The 18,215-nt window shown below is 42.8% G+C and overlaps 1 protein-coding gene across 2 annotated transcripts in view; it reads right to left on the reverse strand.

Annotated features, from left to right (window-relative positions):
• The window catches only part of LRP2 (LDL receptor related protein 2), a 327,257-nt gene that overhangs the window by 175,618 nt on the left and 133,424 nt on the right, over positions 1-18,215 (reverse strand). Inside the window, exons 21-27 of one of the 2 annotated variants that reach the window (XM_040357826.1) lie at positions 17,257-17,538; positions 16,435-16,674; positions 13,714-13,833; positions 12,320-12,436; positions 8,425-8,802; positions 5,781-5,795; positions 1,635-1,883 (exon numbers count right to left, since the gene is read on the reverse strand). In XM_040357826.1, coding sequence (XP_040213760.1) covers positions 1,635-1,883; positions 5,781-5,795; positions 8,425-8,802; positions 12,320-12,436; positions 13,714-13,833; positions 16,435-16,674; positions 17,257-17,538 — 1,401 coding nt within the window. The remainder of the gene's footprint in view (positions 1-1,634; positions 1,884-5,780; positions 5,796-8,424; positions 8,803-12,319; positions 12,437-13,713; positions 13,834-16,434; positions 16,675-17,256; positions 17,539-18,215) is intronic. The other variant, XM_040357827.1, reaches the window with a different exon arrangement.

Consider the following 18,215-nt stretch of genomic DNA (forward strand, 5'->3'; position numbering starts at 1 on the left):
GCTGTTCATCTACTGATACACACAGAATGACTCGGCTATGCCCCTGTTCCCTCCTTTCAGGATGTGATTGACAGTAGCAGAAGCCATTGTCTCCAGCTGCTACCTTCATATCCTGTGAGGAGAAAGAGTGCAGTACCACTCCTCTCAAGCACAGCACTGGATCAAGATTGAGCTAAGGTAAGTAATAATTAATGCATAGAATGCAATTAGGTAAAGTGATTGTAAAATCTCTTTTTTTTTCCAATAAAAATAAAAAGCATGATATACTTACTTGCTCTATGCAGTTGATTTTGCACAGAGCAGCCCGGATCCTCCTCTTCTCAGGTCCCCCTTCAGCTCTCCTGGCCCCTCCCTCCTTTTAAGTGCCCCCACAGCAAGCAACTTGCTATGGGGACATCCGAGCCGAGCTGCAGCTCCCTGTGTCCATTCAGACACGGAGCTGTGGTTCGGCCCCACCCGCTCTCTCTCCTCATTGGCCTACTGACTTTGATTGACAGCAGCGGGAGCCGATGGCACGGTCCTGGGACTCCTCAGCCGAAGATGGGGAGGAGTCCTGGACAGCCGAGGCAGTCCTGGACATCGCTGGATAGAGATGAGGCTCAGGCAAGTATTAGGGGGGATGCTGCACACAGAAGGCTTTTTATCTTAATGCTTAGAATGCATTAAGATAAAAAACCTTCTGCCTTTACAACTCCTTTAAGGCCCCGTTCACACCTGAGAGATTTTCTGCTTGAAGCTTGCTCTAAAACACTCCAAAAGCCAAATTCCATGTATTTCAATGGCCCCTGGTCACATCTAAGCGTTTTGTCGCTTATGTTCTGTGTACTGTGGGAGATAGAGATAGGGATATAGTGAATGCAGGGTCCTGGGTTTAGTAACACTTTAAACTTCCAGTTGAAATGCAAGTAGCTCCAGGTCACATGACTCTTAAAATGTCACCATGTTTTATCCGTGCTAGATTCTGTTAGAGCCTTATGTCTCAGACTGCTTATACCAGAGATCCTCAAACTATGGCCCTCCAACTGTTGCGGAACTACACATCCCATGAGCCATTGTAAAACTCTGACATTCACAGACATGACTGGGCATGATGGGAATTGTAGTTCCTGAACAACTGGAGGGCCATAGTTTGAAGACCCATGGCTTATACTAAGTGGCGCTGAGCAAATATATATTGGGTATGACTTGAGGCAAGTTTGGCAAACATGTCCAAAAATCTGCAAATTGCAAACTTTAATGCGAACCCCATTGAAATTAATGGGGGGAGAATCTCAAAAAATCGTTCTCTCCAGGTTGATTGTCAAACAAAGGGCATGGGGAGCTGAAAAAAAACAACTTTCCTTTAGGAAGAAGGAAAAAACAATTACCACTAAATGACATTTCACTGCCAGCTCGTTTTTTTTTTTTTTTTTTTAAAGAGAGGAGAAGCAACAAAGTGCAAGAATGCAGTACAAAGTGTAATAACCCAGAATGTCCAGATTAGTCTAGAGCAGCAATGATATTTCATTATTGTCATTGGTTATAATGGGTTACTTCACCTTATGCTAAATAAGCCCCCTTTTTTTACTTATGAAGCACATAAAAAACACAGTGATTTTTTTTTTAACCTTCAAACTGTATGAATTTCTACTTACCTGAAGCTTTGCATGTCCTTCCGTTTGGTTCCAGAATATAACCTTCGTCACAGTCACATCGGAAAGATCCCCTTTCATTGTTACAGGACTGACTGCATATTCCTGGTGTCAGGCACTCGTTGAGGTCATCACATGTTTTAGAGTCATTCATGAGCTGGTAGCCAACAGGACAGGTACACTGAGCTCCGAAGGGTCCTTGAATACATCCATGAGTGCAGCCCCCATTACTGTCACTACAGCTCTCCTGATCTGTTAATACAAAAAAGCAATACAACTGGCCCATTAAAAGTCTTCAAGTGAATTATGAATTTATCATTAGGTAGGCAAACCTTAAACTGAATATCTGAATCCCAACAGTCAGTCAGTCTATTAAAGTGCATCTAAATCCTAGCAATAAACTTCACTTTTTAGCTCCTTTTGATCAGTTTAAACATACCATTGGAAACATTTTGATATAACATTTTGGTAAGTGCAAAAACTAAATTTCTTCTAAGCTCTCTGCCTGTGTGGCACACTCATCAGTTCTTTTTGTGGGGAATGCAACACCATTTATTATATAAAAAATAGGGGGGTTCTGTATTTCTGTCCTAGAGTGACAACATTACACCTTCATAAATGAAGTACAAAAAGTGTTGTCACCCTATGGCAAGAAGTGTGTTACTGGTAGGATCACCAGGTGAAAATAGCAGGAAAATGCCTGAAAAAAATACCAATGCAGACATAACATCTAAAGCCTTGTACACACGTCCGAGGAACTCGACGGGCAAAACACATCGTTTTGCTCGTCAAGTTCCTTGTGAAGCTGCCAAAGAACTCGGCGAGCCAAGTTTCCCCATTGACTAACGAGGAAATAGTGAACATGTTCTCTATTTGGCTCGACAAGTTTCTCGTCGGCTTCCTCGGCCGGGTTTCTCAGCAGAATACGGCTCCGGTCGAGTTTCTGGCTGAATTCTGCAGAGAAACTTGGTCGTGTGTACGGGGCCTGAGGACTGGTAGGGTGCAATATATTAGGTTAGAAACAAGTTGTTTTTGTTTGAGCGGAAACATGGAGGAACAGAGTACAGCCACCTCCAGCACTGAATGTCTGTAATGGCAAGGGGTGAAGGGGTGTGCAGGAGGGTCTCTTCTTGCTGGATGCTGGGGGATCTATTTACACTGTGGAGATCTATTGTTTTAGGGGGGTTATTGTTGCTGCAGGGGTCTATTTTTGGATCAGTTGTTGCTTGGTGGGACCTCCTGTTGAGGAATGGGTCTATTTTTTCTAGCTGCTGAAGGGTCTATAGATGCTGGTTGCTGGGAGATTTATTGTTGCTTGCAGGGGTCTGTTGTTGCTACAATGGATCAATTGTTGCTGGAGGATTTTGTTGTAGGGGATTATATTGTTGCTAGCTTCAGGGGATCTATTTTACTGCTTTTCTTACTATCATTAACAAATGCCATACAACTTTCTGTATATACTCGAGTATAAGCTGAGTTTTTCAGCACATTTTTTTGTGCTGAAAAAGCCCCCCTTGGCTTATATGCAAGTCTCTCCGATTGGCATACCTGATCAGCCCCTGTGTCATGCAGTCAGACGGCGGCCATCCAGTGTAACAAAGCCCAGCTTCCTCCTCGTCCTCGTCTGTGATAGGCGGAACACTGAACACTGACTAACTCCGGGAAACTGAGTGTTCCGCCTATCACAAACGAGGAGGAGGCAGGGCATTGTTACACTGGACAGCTGCTGACTGACTGCATGACATGGAGATCAGGTATGCAGATCAGCACAGTGAGGCATGCAATGGGCACAGTGAGGCATGCAATGGGCACAGCGAGGCGGCAAATAGGCACAGTGAGGCTGAAAATGGGCACAGTGAGGCTGCAAATAGGCACAGAAGCTGCAAATGGGCATTGTTGACCCTCTTTTCCACCCACAGTAGCTGATGCATTTCATACCCTAGGCTTATACTCGAGTTAATACGTTTTCAAATTTTTTTGTGTTAAAAATGATAGTTGCGTATATACGGTACTTAAAGGGGTTGTAAAGATTTTTTTTATTTTTTAAATAGGTTCCTTTAAGCTAGTGCATTGTTGGTTCACTTAGCTTTTCCTTCAATTTGCTTCTAAATGTTTTTTTACCAAGGGACGGTACTCGGAGGTGGATGGGGGGTAGAGACAAGGGTTGACTTAGAAGGGGGGAGTACTGACACCTATTCTCTGAGAAAAAAAGCCCTGCTAGATACTATTGAATATTTCCTGATAATTAGGAATTGCTACCCATGTTTATCAAGATAAAAGGGAAAAGAATGTTTTGTCGATGGCAACCAAATAAATTGCAGCTGTAAATGTTCTAAAGTAGGTCAGAAACCCCACAACTATTGTGTTCTTTTTCAAAGACCATGGTTGTATACAAATGGGTGAGATAGCACTTTTATGGTGATCTTTTGTCCTTTTATGGCCTGTTTTTTCCATTGTGCTTTTTATAAAAGTGGATTCAATGGTTTTATTAACCAAGGTAGCCTGTCAGTTTCTCTTTTCTCCAGGTTCACCATTTGCACACTGTTTTACAACAGCTTTTACAATTTTTCTATACCTTTTTGAAATGTGCTACATTTATAAAGAGGAATACATGGCTTTGAGAACACAAAGATCTCATGGTGAGTTCCACACTATGAGAGTGGTGAACATAATTACCAATTGATCCTTTATAAATGTGGTACTAATAAACAGGTTGTGTGACAAAACGATGTCGAAAAATTGGTATGCCGCTTCTTGTATATACTATATATAGAAGTTCCATTATAGAGTTTAGCCCAAACTTTGAAATTACACATCGCTGCTGTGTCAAGATGTACCATCAGTGGCGGCCGCTCCATTAGGGGCACAGGGGCGCCGCCCCCCTAATCCAGGCGTCCGGCCCCTAATCTACATGGAGGGTACTGGACACATTGATTTGAATGTTTTTTTTAAGCACATAATTAGAGCCATTTTTTAAAGCTCTAATTAGCTTTAAAAAATGGTGAATTAATATTCGCTATTGTCTTCCTGATTCTCCGCCGAGCCAATCAGGAAGCCGGTCTGAGACCCGCTTGGCTAAGAGGAAAAGCAACCATATTGTCTGGCACCGGGGAGGAAGTATGGGGAGATCGGAGAGATGACCGTCCTCATCAGAGCAATTTCTCAGCTCTGCATTGCTGCCAACACAGCCAGCCACAACAAGCCAGAGCCCGACCATGTGAGTACCACCCACGGACCAACCCAAATGAAGAGTATGATAGGAATAGGGACATAGGGATCTGATAACCCCCGACTGACCGAATGGAGAGGGCCGGTTGGTTTGTTTGCCGATCCGCCCCCCCCAACAAAAAAAATGGAGCACCAGCAGCCACTCTGTGCCTTAAATGCCATAACTGTAAATGGTTAATTTAAATACTTACTTGTCCTGCCACCTGCGATGATAAATTCTGATCTTGAGAAATGAACCCCCAAGGTCTATTGGGAAACCAACACTTCTGAAGGGGTTGCTCTCCATAGTCACCAACTCCCCACCCCCCTTTCATTAGTCCTTCCTGCTGACCCCACGTCAATATTGTATCTTGTAATGGGTGGAGGTCAGACAGAGGAACCACTAAGAGCTAACATTCTTAACATTCTGGGGTTGAATTACTGAAGGCAAATAGACTGTGCACTTTGCAAAGGGCAGCTTCACTCTGTGCAGTTGCACCACAGCTTAGTGAATGTAAAGTTTCACTTCGCAAAGAATACCCAATCACATGCAAGGAAAAAAAAAAACTATTTTTGCTTGCACATGATTGGATGATGGAAGTCAGCATAGCTTCTGCTCAATTACCAAGCTGTGGAGCAATTGCTTGTGTAGAGTGCAACTTGCAAGGTACACAGTGTATTTGCCTTTAGTAAATTAACCCCTCTGTTTCGTTGGTTACCTAAGTGGACTTGGATTTTCCAAGATCAGTGAAGCAATGGGTGACAAGGAAGATATTTACATTCATCTTTTACAGGTATGGCTTTTATGGCACATTGTTGATATAACCAAAGAGTTGCTTCAAGAAGTATACAGAGCTTAGAAGATTATTAAAGATACTTCTGCAACTTCAAAGTAAAGCTGAAGTAATTCACAAGAAAATAATTAGAATAAAAGGACTGTACCTGGTTTTGATTCATCTGAAATTTTGCATCGATTTAAGAGAAAGAAAGAGAAAAAGTGAAAATCAATTAAAAATCAAAAGTGAATCATGCACATTAGATTAAATATTAATGATTAGAAGATCATTATCATCATAATTTGAAGAAAATTACGAAAGGGCATTACATCACATGTATTACCATGGCTTTTAAAGGCCAGCTATCAAGATCATTTAAAGTATATGTAAAGTCAAAACTTTTTGTTTTCATTTTGGATAGAATAGGGAAGGATTTTTTTTGTCATCTGTGTCTCTTTAGGGAGGTTTTACTTCACTTTCTGTCCTATAGACTCAAAGGGAATTGAGACGTATCTTTCCATTGTGAGATTATTCCCCTCTTAGTTGTCATGGAAACAGGTGTCCCCTTTGAAAATGTTCCCCCTCTATTCCTTTTCTGGTGACTACGCAAATTTTTACATTTACCCTAGCTTCATTCCCAGTGATGTTGGTGATCAGGATGGCAATTAGAAAGTAAATCTCCCTAACAGGGACACAGACAACAAAAAAACTTGGCAAAAGTTCCAATCCTTCAGAATTCTATACAATAAAAAAAAAAATCTGTTTTGTCTTCCACTATACTTTAAGAAGTGATTATGCAAGCATGATTTTGTCTGATGGTGTTTCATCTACTACATGCGGAATAATTAAAGCTGAACTCCAGATAAACAGCTCAATATACAGCTAAAAAACAAATATTACCTGCCCAAAGATTTGCATTTCTGTCTGCCACACAGAACAGTCAGGTGGGTGACCTGATGTTTCTCCACTGCACCTAAAGCGTTATTAAAATCAAAACCAAAAGCATAATATATTACAGCTTAACAGTTCGGCCATCACATCTGAAGCCTCGTACACACGTCCGAGGAACTCGACTGGCAAAACACATCGTTTTGCTCGTTGAGTTCCTTGTGAAGCCACTGAGGATCTCGGCGAGCCAAATTTTCCCATTGCCGTCGGGGGAAAAAGAAGACATGCTTTCTTTTTTGCCCGACGAGATCCTCGGCGGTTTCCTCGTTGAAAAGTGTACACACGACCGGTTTCCTCTGCAAAAAAAAAAACCCAGCAAGCTTCTTGCTGGTTTTTGCCAAGAAACTCGGCCGTGTGTACGAGGCCTAAGAATTGATAAGCTGCAATGTAATACATTTTTGCTTTTGTGTTTAACCAGTTGCAGACTAGGTGCCGTCAATATACTGCGGCAAGGTGGCATGATCCTGCGAATTGCCACACCTGTATGTCGGCTCAGGAACTCGCTTTTGTTGGCGCTCCCATTGGCCAGCGGGGGAGTCAATCAGTGTGTCCGGCACACTTGATGTCCGGCGGCCACCCACGATCCTTCCCCGCAGTGACAGAACGGGGATATGTCTGTGTAAGCAAGGTGTGTCTAAAATGTTTGCTTAATGGCCTGATATCTCAACGGTACATGTGCAAGGCGCGTGCGCTTGCACATGGGTATCCAGAGACGCTTTGGGAAGCGACACTTACCGTGGAGTACATGTGAGGGTCAGGGTTAACCTGCTGCGGGCAGGCACTAGTCAGTGTGAGAGGTGGGGTCACAGTGCCATGGAGCAATGAGTGAACATCAAATTCTGCTACAACTTGGGGAAAAAGTTGACGGAGACGCAATAAATGTCGGTGTAAGTGTACAGGAAGGAAGCTGTGAGCAGAAATTGTGTTTTTACAACGCTTTCGCAATGGGAAGTAAATGACTGAGGATAAGCCACTTTGAGTCGGCCGTCGTCAAGCAGAACCCCAGACATGATCGAGTGAATGCGACAAATGCTGGCACAAGATTGGCGACTGACTCTACGATACTACAATTGATGGTGTATGAATTGGGCATTAGCAAGGACACAGTGTGCACCATCGTCTGCAAAGGTTTGGGTAAGCGGAAGATCTGTTCCCGGTTTGTGCCGCACAAGCTGAAAGACTAACAGAAAGCAAAAGGGATGGAACCCTCTGGAGATTTCATTACCATGCGTGACCAGGATCCATTCTTTCTACAAACCATCATAACAGGGGACGAGTCTACCAGTTCTATCCGGAATCCAAGCAGTATCTGATGGAATCGCATTCATCATCTTCTCCATGACCCAAAAATTCCCTGCCTGATAAGCGACATGAAAGGCGCATGTTTTGCAGACGTGGCAGCAATCCAAGAATATGCGACAGCGGTTCTGTGATCGATTCCTGAAGAGGCCTTTGCTGACAGTTTCCAGAAGCTGCCAAAGTTGCCAGAAGTGTGTTGTGAAAGATGGCGATTATTTTGTAGGCCAATAAAGGTAATTTGTTTGTATCTTCTGTTTTTTTGTTTGTTGTTCTTTGTTTTCTGATACCATTCACCAAACTTTTCAGACACACCTAGTGCTTACACTAGTTTTTTTGCATATTTTTGCTAATACATTTAATGATTTTCTTCACAATACATAACTACATTACTGTTATTTTGAACATCTTCATTGAGTTAAGCTTTAATTTAGCATGTAAGAGAAAAAGATCTAAGAACATTTTCCCCCTGGGGATAATCCAGGATGTTGAAAACACTGGCAGAGCCTTCAGACTGTAAAAAACCATAACAATGGTAGAAGTTTGGTTTCTAAGAACATACTTACTGCAAAGTGGAGACTCGTCTGCCCCATTGGGACAGTCTGGTGTGTTATCACATACTTTACTGATATTGACACAGATGCTAAGCCCTGGGCACTGCCATTGCCAACTGGGACAGCGGAAAGGTGGAGTTGGGCAGTCTTTCTCATCGCTCATGTCACGACAATCATTGTCTCCATCACATATCCATGATCGAAAAATGCAGTTTCCATTGTCACACTGGAAGCTAGAGGGGGGGCAGGTCCTTACTGGGCAACTGTGATGTTCATCTGAAGCGTCAACACAGTCCGGATGTCTGTCACATTCCCAGTGTGATGGGATACAAGACCCATCGGACTGACACTGGAATTCATGCTGATGGCACATTCCTGCCGGTCTTGTTGCTGAAAGCATAGAAAGAAATTATTTTGATGGCCAAATTTCATTTGGTACACTGTTTTAATAAAAATAAAAAATGTCCCTACTTTCCTACATGTTCTTTTTTTTTTTACTATGGGCTAAGGCCTCGTACACACGACCGAGTTTCTCGGCAAAATCCAGCAAGAAACTTGCTGGGAGATATTTTTTTGCCAAGGAAACCGGTCGTGTGTACATTTTCGTCGAGGAAACTGTCGAGAAACTTGACGAGCCAAAAAGAAAGCATGTTCTCTATTTCCTTGACGGGAATGGAGAAAATTGGCTTGTCGAGGTTCTCGACGGCTTCACAAGGAACTCGACGAGCAAAACGATGTGTTTCGCCCGTCGAGTTTCTCGGTCGTGTGTACGAGGCCAAAGAAAGTGGATAAAAATGTAAAAAAATTATAGAGACAAAACTATCCAGTATACAGCCCTTACAGGTTTGTAAGCTCTTGCCAGAACCTGAATAAAAAGTATTAAGGAATAATACAAAAACATTTTTATAAAACAGACTGTTTGGCAAATGGTTTACCAATTATCCTGCACCCACAACTGCTATTTTGTCCCCAGTTCACCAATTAAAGCCCGCCCACACCTGGTATTTAGTAACAGGCTCACCAATTAATGCCCACTCACTTCTGGTATGGGTAACTGGCTCACAAATTTACACCCACCCACCCACAGTTACTATTTTGTAACTAGCTCACCAAATAAAGCCCACGCACACCTACTGCTGGGTAAATGGCCAACCAGATAATGCCCACCCACACCTGCTATTTAGTAACTGGCTCACCCAACTAATGCCCACCCATACTTGCTGTTTGGTAGCTGGCTCTCAAGTTAAAGTGTTTGTAAAGTCACATAGTGAATTACACGTATCCCCTCCGTATTATGCTGTCATTAACTACGGTGTATGTGGGTGTTTTTTTTTTTTCAATAAAAAGGCTAAATACCTTTTCTCATACCCCAGCTGTGTGGTCATGTGATGCCCATCTGCTCTTTTTCGCCAATCTATGGAGAGAAGGGGGAGGGGCCGAGATTCCCTTGTGATGTCAGTCAGCCAACATAGGGGGAATCACGTGATCCACACATCGGCAGTGTGGGAAAAGGTATTTACACATGCACAGTAGTTAATAGAAGTATAATCCAGAGGGGATGCATGTATATTTGCTGCATGTAAACAAATAGGAAACAGGGATGGGGAGCTTAAGGGGGTATCATAGCTGGAGAACAGGCAAGTATAGTTCTGCTTTAATATCACATAGTTACACAGTTAGTCAGGTTGAAAAAAGACACAAGTCCATCCAGTCCAACCACAAAAACAAAAAAACAAAAAAACAAAAAAAAAAACACAGTACAATACCATACACCCAATTCCATACCCACAGTTGATCCAGAGGAAGGCAAAAAACCCCAGCAGAGCATGATCCATTTTGCTACAGCAGGGGAAAAAATTCCTTCCTGATCCCAGAGAGGCAATCGGATTACCCTGGATCAACTTTACCTACAAATCTTAGTAATCAGTTTTTATATATTCTGTACATTTAGGAAAGTATCCAGACCTTTCTTAAAGCAATCTACTGAGCTGGCCAGAACCACCTCTGGAGGGAGTCTGTTCCACATTTTCACAGCTCTTACTGTGAAGAAACCTTTCCGTATTTGGAGATGAAATCTCTTTTCCTCTAAACAAAAAGACATAAAGAGTGCCCCCTTGTCCTCAGTGTTGACCGTAAAGTGAATAACTCAACACCAAGTTCACTATATGGACCCATTATATATTTGATACAATTGTTATTAGCCATGGGTTTTTGAGGGCTGTTTTTGCACTCTTATGGACTTATTCAAAACTAGAAAAGGGTTGTGCAAACTGAAGTAACCCATAGCAAGCGATAACATTAAAAATGAATAAAATCGGACCAGATTAAAAAAAAATATTTGACTTGTTGCTATGGGCTACTGCATTTGGCATATAATCTGGATTTAGCACTGCTTTGTTAAATTGGTTTGACTATATACCTCACCAGAATGTGTTTTTTATGTGGCTTATAGGCTAACAAAAGTTGGTCACTTCTTATTTAAAGCCCATTTGTATTACATTAGGCATGAACTTATCTTATATTGCATAGCTGGGACCCTTACTTTTCAATATATTTATAAATGATATTGGGTCTGAGATCAAAAGTAACATTTCTGTCTTTGCAGATGACACCAAGCTATGCAGTGGAATAACGTCCTTACAGGATGTCTCCAATTTACAAGCCGACCTCAATGCTCTGTCTAATTGGGCGACTAAGTGGCAGATGAGGTTTAATGTAGATAAATGTAAAATTATGCACTTGGGGGCTAAGAATATGCATGCATCATACATACTAGGGGGAGTACAACTGGGGGGATCTGTAGTGGAGAAGGATCTGGGGGTTTTAGTTGATCATAAGCTCAATAATGGCATGCAATGCCAAGCTGCGGTTTCCAAAGCGAGCAAAGTCCTTTCTTGTATTAAGAGAGGTATGGACTCCAGAGACAGAGATATAATTTTGCCCCTGTACAAATCATTAGTAAGACCTCATCTGGAATATGCAGTTCAGTTTTGGGCACCAGTTCTCAAAAAGGACATCGGAGAACTGGAGAAAGTGCAGAGAAGGGCAACCAAACTGATAAGAGGCATGGAGGAGCTCAGCTATGAGGAAAGATTAGAGGAACTGAATTTATTCACTCTTGAGAAGAGGAGAATAAGGGGGGATATGATCAACATGTACAAATATATAAGAGGTCCATACAGTGAACTTGGTGTTGAGTTATTCACTTTACGGTCAACACTGAGGACAAGGGGGCACTCTTTACGTCTAGAGGAAAAGATTTCACCTCCAAATACGGAAAGGTTTTTTCACAGTAAGAGCTGTGAAAATGTGGAACAGACTCCCTCCAGAGGTGGTTCTGGCCAGCTCAGTAGATTGCTTTAAGAAAGGCCTGGATTCTTTCCTAAATGTACAGAATATAACTTGAGTATTAAGATTTGTAGGTAAAGTTGATCCAGGGTAAATCCGATTGCCTCTCGGGGGATCAGGAAGGAATTTTTTCCCCTGCTGTAGCAAATTGGATCATGCTCTGCTGGGGTTTTTTGCCTTCCTCTGGATCAACTGTGGTAATGGAGTTGGGTGTATAGGATTTTACTGTGTTTCTTATTTTTGTTTTTTTATTTTTTGTGGTTGAACTGGATGGACTTGTGTCTTTTTTCAACCTGACTAACTATGTAACTATGTAACTGTTGGTGTTTGAATAGGAACTTCCGTCAGCTACCTTTTTTTCAGTGGACTTATTCTTCCATAAAGCTCAACCTATCAAAAAATTCCCTGTCCATTTATTGATTTTTTTATTTTATTTTAATAAGTTTACAGTTTGAGAAATGAAATACACTTAATTTTTTTCCCCCACATTTTCAAATCTGAGCCAAATCACTGAGAATTTGTTACAATTTTAATTACCATATGTGATTTATTTACTTACGACAGTTGGCTTCATCAGAGTGGTCATTACAGTCAAAGACGCCATCACATTGGTAGTAGAAATTGATGCACTGGTTACCGCTTGCACATGAAAACTGGGAAGACGTGCAGTTGTAAACTAAGCAAGAAAAGAACAATATTAGTCCTTGCCATTATAATATGGTTTACTTTAAAGCCTAAGTTTACTTAAAAAAAAATAAGCACAAGGGATATAATTCACCTTCAGTGTGGTGCAACAGGGGTATGAAAAAACTGTTGAGCTGTCACACTCATCTTGAGTGCCCAACTATGACTGTCATTTCCACTCAGTTCCACCATTCATAGAAGTCGCACTACAACTTCAATGAATGAAACGTGATCTATGAATGGAGGGGGGTGGAAAGCGTCAGCATAGCCAAGCACTCTTGATGTGTATGTGCGACAGCTTCTTAGTTTGATTAGCAATGCCACACCAGAAGATTACTGTGGCTGAGGGGTGTTGGGGGGGGGGGGGGGCATTAGAGGAGGAAGAGACAGAAGCACAAGGGACACATCACACTGAGGTAAGCAATGCACCTTGTGCTTAACTTGTATTTATATTTTTTTTTGGTAAACTTAGACTTCAAAGAGATTGTGACGGGTGGAATGCACATTTTTTAATAAAAAATGTATATGGAAAGCATAGGCTAGATAGAAAAAAATGATCGTCTGTGTGGAACTCCATCGGTCAAAAATCCATCCATGCTCAGAATCAAGTTGACGCATGCTCGGAAGCATTGAACTTCATTTTTCACAACACGTCGTAGTGTTTTACGTCACCGCGTTTTGGCACAGTCAGATTTTTGACTGATGGTGTGTAAGCAAGACTGATGAAAGTCAGTTTTATCGGATATTCGACGAAAAAATCCATCGGATTAGATTCCATCAGATATTCGATCGTGTGTACAAGGCTTAGGCCTCTTTCACGCGGAGCGGACCGTTTTTGTGTTCGCTCCGTGTGTGTCCGTCGGCTCAGCGGGGATCCCCGCTGAGCTGTCGGCGGACAGGGCGGTCCCCGCACACAGTGCAGAGACCGCCCTGTCTCTCCTCCGCTCTCCCCTATGGGGAATCGGATGAAGACGGACCGTCTGTCCGTCTTCATCCGATCCGTTCCGCCGGACGGAAGAAAAATAGGGTTTTCTTCCGTCCGAAAAACCGGATCCTGACGGACGCGGATGGTTGCGGACGTTAGCGGATGCTCCATCCGCTTACGGACGCAATCCCATAGGGATGCATTACAAGTCCGTAAACGGACTTGTAATAAACGGACGAACGGTCCGCTAATGTGAAAGGGGCATTAAGAGTTGATACGCTGCAATATAATAAAGGCTTGCTCTTGGGTTAAACATAGCTTTAAGCATATTAATGAATACTTACTGCAATCTTGCTCATCAGAACCATCCACACAGTCTTTGTCTCCGTCACAGGCGTACGATGGGTCAATGCAGCGATGATCTGGACACTGGAACTGCCCTGGCTCACAGGTGCTGCTAATATCTGCAATCATTACACACATCATATAATATTCAGTGCCGATTATTGTAACCGTGTTAAGAGTGTCTAATACAAATGGAGACTTAGAAATGCACAGTTGCCATAAAAAAACCTGAAGCAGGTATCAGTCATTTTTTGTATAACCTTCTAACAGCCACCTACAGTATATCAAGGGCATGTAAAGCTCACATCAGTGGGTATTGCTTTCCTATATTTGATGCACATTTGGAGTGCACATCAAATGCAGAGCAGTAAATTGCCATTAAAACGACTGTAATTGGGCAGGGCACATATTACAGAGGCTGTTTTGCTTTGATATGTGAAGTGCTGTGTGAGGCCTCGTACACACGACAGAGTTTCTCGGCAGAATTCGGCGAGAAACTCGGTCAGAGCCGGATTCTGCCGAGAAACTCTGTCGTCTGTACACTTTTGGCCCGATGGAGCCGCCGAGGAACTCGTCGAGAAAATAGAGAACATGTTCTCTATTTTCTCGTTGTTCTATGGGAGAAGGCGGCCCGCCGAGCTCCTCGGCGGCTTCATCCCTGAACTCGACGAGGAACTCGACGTGTTTGGCACGTCGAGTTCCTCGGCCGTGTGTACGGGGCCTTACTTTAGAGCAGGGGTCTCCAAACTTTCTAAACAAAGGGCCAGTATACTGTCCTCCAAACTTTACGGGGGCCAGACTGTGGCCATTGGGAGTAGAAATTATCCTGGCATTTGGCACAATGCATCTTTGGTATCAGGGGGAGGAATAGTGTCATATCACTGATGTCAGCGGGAGAAAAAGTGCCCCATCATTGGTGTCAGTGGGAGGAACAGTGCCCCATCATTAGTATCAGTGGGAGAAATAGTGCCCCATCATTGGTGTCAGTGGGAGGAACAGTGCCCCATCATTAGTATCAGTGGGAGAAAATTGACTTTATTATTGGTCTCAGTGGGAGGAATAGCTCCCCCAATATTTGTATCCATGAAAGGAATACAGTAGTGCCTCATCATTGATGTCAGCGGGAGGAATAGTGCCCCCAGCATTAGTATCAGTGTGAGGAATAGTGCCCTATCATTAGTATCAGTGTGAGGAATAGTGCCCCATCATTGGTCTCAGTGGGAGTAATAGTGTCCCATCATTGGTCCCAGTGGGAGGAATAGCGCTCCATCGTTGGTGTCAGTTTGAGGAATAGGGCCCCATCATTGTCATCAATGGGAGAAATAGTGACCCATTGCTAATGTCAGTAGCAGGAATATTGCCCCATTGTTGGTGTCAATGGAAGGAATAGTGTCGTGAGAGGAAAAGTGCACCAAGGGCCGGATAAAGGGAAGGAAAGGGCCACATCTGCCCCACGGACCGCAGTTTGGAGACCCCTGCTTTAGATGAAGCATGTCCTATTGAGTCTGAACTGCAAGCAAAGCAGGTCAAATGCACCTTTTATTGTTAAATCGTTAAATGCCAATTGTGTGTGGGGCCCATCAGACTTTTTTTCTGTCGGTGTTTAGAAATAGAACATGTTTTATTTCTTTCCAATGGAAAAAAAAAAAACGATAGGAAATTCCTACCGTCTGTGTGCAACTCCGACGGAGAAAAAACCCACGCATGCTCAGAATCAAGACGACACATGCTCGGAAGCATTGAACTTCATTTTTCTCGGCTCGTCGTGGTGTTTTACGTCACCGCGTTTTGGACAGTCGGAATTTGGTCTGACAGCGTTTATCGAAGACAGCTTGAATGGATTTCCGACGAAAAATTCCATCGGATTTTAGGCCATCGGAAATTCTGATCGTGTGTACTGGGCATTAGTCTACCAAAGCACCCGCTGATAGGAACTATAAGACTAGCTCCTCATCAGGTCCACTTTGCTTTAGATAGACAGGTAGTGGTAGTGGGCAGTTTTGAAAGCTACTATTGGTCTGAATAATGATTATGGATCCACCCACTGCCATGTGCTGTCAATCAACAGCAAGGTGAACCTGATGGGGAACTAGTCTTTTATCTCCCAATCAGGCATTGCCCCCCAAACTACAAATCTCCTCAGTCATGCGTTTGTCTGTGTGAAAGCACAGTGGCTGCTGGGAAGCGAGTGCACTGAGGGACGGACATTTCAACCTCAGCGCCAAGCTCCAGCAAATTCAAGTACCTTTCTCTGATAGGTACAGTACATTAATTGGGCACAAGTACCAACAATGTTGGTGCAGTGGCCCTACATAATTCAAAAGGATGTTTACAACACCCTCTATGAATTCCCCTGTTGAATCATAGAAACTAAGTTCATTCCTGCTTCAGACCCGTTCACCTCAAATGTGTTTTTCTACAACATGTTCCTGAAATCGTACAGAAGCTATATTGGGGCTGATTTATTAAAAGTGGAGAGTGAACACTTCTAATGCGTTTCACACTGCCCTTACTGGTGCTTAATCATAGCTATGATTAAGCACCAGTGAGAGCATTGTGAAACGCATTAGTGGTTTGCATTTTATCCTGTTTTTGTATGGCCTGAATCTTCAATAGAGGGATTTTCTTGGAGTGCCGCTATCCGGATCCATTTTTGCTCATGAATCAAGGGAACTTTGGGCTCTCCAGAGCTAAGGTCATACTGGAAAATGGGTACTTACTGCAGTTCACCTCATCGGATCCATCTCCACAATCATTATCGGTATCACAGCGCCATGTGCGAGGGATGCAGTGGTTATTATCGCAGGTGAAGTAGCTGCCAGGACACGATTGAGGACCCTGGGTAGGACAGCTCTGCTCATCGCTGCCATCGAGACAGTCATTGTGTTTATCACAGCGCCAGTTCTGAGGAATGCATTGCCCATTACGGCATCTGAAGGCTCTGGAGGAACATGTGATATCTGCAAGAAGAAACAAGGACTGACACTGATTAATGTGACAATGGGTTGCCATGCGTTCAAGTCTTCCTAAACGAAAATTATAATGACTTTAGTTCAATTTTATTTTAATATTTTTTTACTGAATGATTAAGAACGAGATGTTCTATATCTTTTAATGATTCGTGTTAAATCTTTATTACATTTTTATTTCACTTAAATCGGGGGGCCGCCTTTTTTTTTTTTTTTTTTTTTTAAGTATAAGTATATAAGTATTTTATTTTTTTTACAAATACTGCAGCTGTTGACTTTTAAAAGAAGGACACTTACCTGTCCAGGGCGCCCGCGATGTCGGCACCCAAAGCCGATCTATCTCTCGGCTCTCGGGTGCCGAAATGTCCTTGAATTTCTAACCTTTCCCTACTTTTGTGATTGTTGGCATTCAAAATGTTTCTGGGATGCATCAAATAAAGGCTTTTTTGGACACCGTTTAAAAATGCACAAAATATGAAACATGAATTTAGATTGGTTGCTATGGGGTTTGATTAATAAAAAAAAGGACCACGATTCAAATTTGTATTGATTATTACACAGTCTGTTACTTACTTGGTGATCCGCAGCCTTGCTCATCACTATTGTCATGACAGTCGTCAACCCCGTCACAGCGATAATAACCTGGTACACACTTGCCGTTGGCACAGGCAAATGAATACTGTCCACACTGCAATGTTGGGGGTTCATTTGATGGATCCTCCACACAGATGGCCTGCCCAGAACTCAGCTTCCACCCATAGGGACAGCCGCACACCCGCTGATAGTTAGGAGCTGGGAAACAAAAATGACTACAATCTCCATTTGGATTCGTTGGTCTATTGCAGGGATTTGAACCTGAGATAAACAAAAATCTATTATTATTTATAGGCCAAAGTTAATTATATTGTTACCAATATTAAACAGACCTACAGGCAAAATACACTGTAGCTAGCTTTATTTTTATTCTCAAAAAAAAAAAAAATATATATGAAAATGTGTATACAGTACAGTTGTTTAACATGTAGCACTTACTCCTGTAGGAACCACTGCCCAGGTTCTTCCCCAGTGAATAAGCTGCTGTTTATCTTCAACCCACTCTGCTTTAAAGGAAACCTGTTCTGAAATGAAAGCTTGTACCCGAGGGCTTTCACACTGAAGTGGTGCGCTGGCAGGACCCTAAAAAAAATCCTGCTAGAAGCATCTTTGGAGTGGTGAAGGAGCGGTGTGTATACCGCTCCTCCACCGCTTCTGCCCATTGAAATCAATGGGCACGGCAGCTATACCGCCGGCAAAGCGCTGCTGCAGCGGCACTTTGCGGGTGGTTTTAACCCTTTTTCGGCCGCTAGCGGGGGTTAAAATACGACGACACTACCGCCGACGCCCCAGTGTGAAAGGGGCCTAATAGTTTCATTTCTGAGTATCTTTCATTTAAATCTCCAGCACTTGCAAAAAGCAGCCAAGTTGCAGGAGAATTAGACCTACTTTGTGTTTGGATGCTGCAGACAAATATTTAACATGGTAGAACCCTGAGC

This window comes from Rana temporaria, chromosome 6, assembly GCF_905171775.1.
Source record: "Rana temporaria chromosome 6, aRanTem1.1, whole genome shotgun sequence".
NCBI classification, from domain to species: domain Eukaryota; kingdom Metazoa; phylum Chordata; class Amphibia; order Anura; family Ranidae; genus Rana; species Rana temporaria.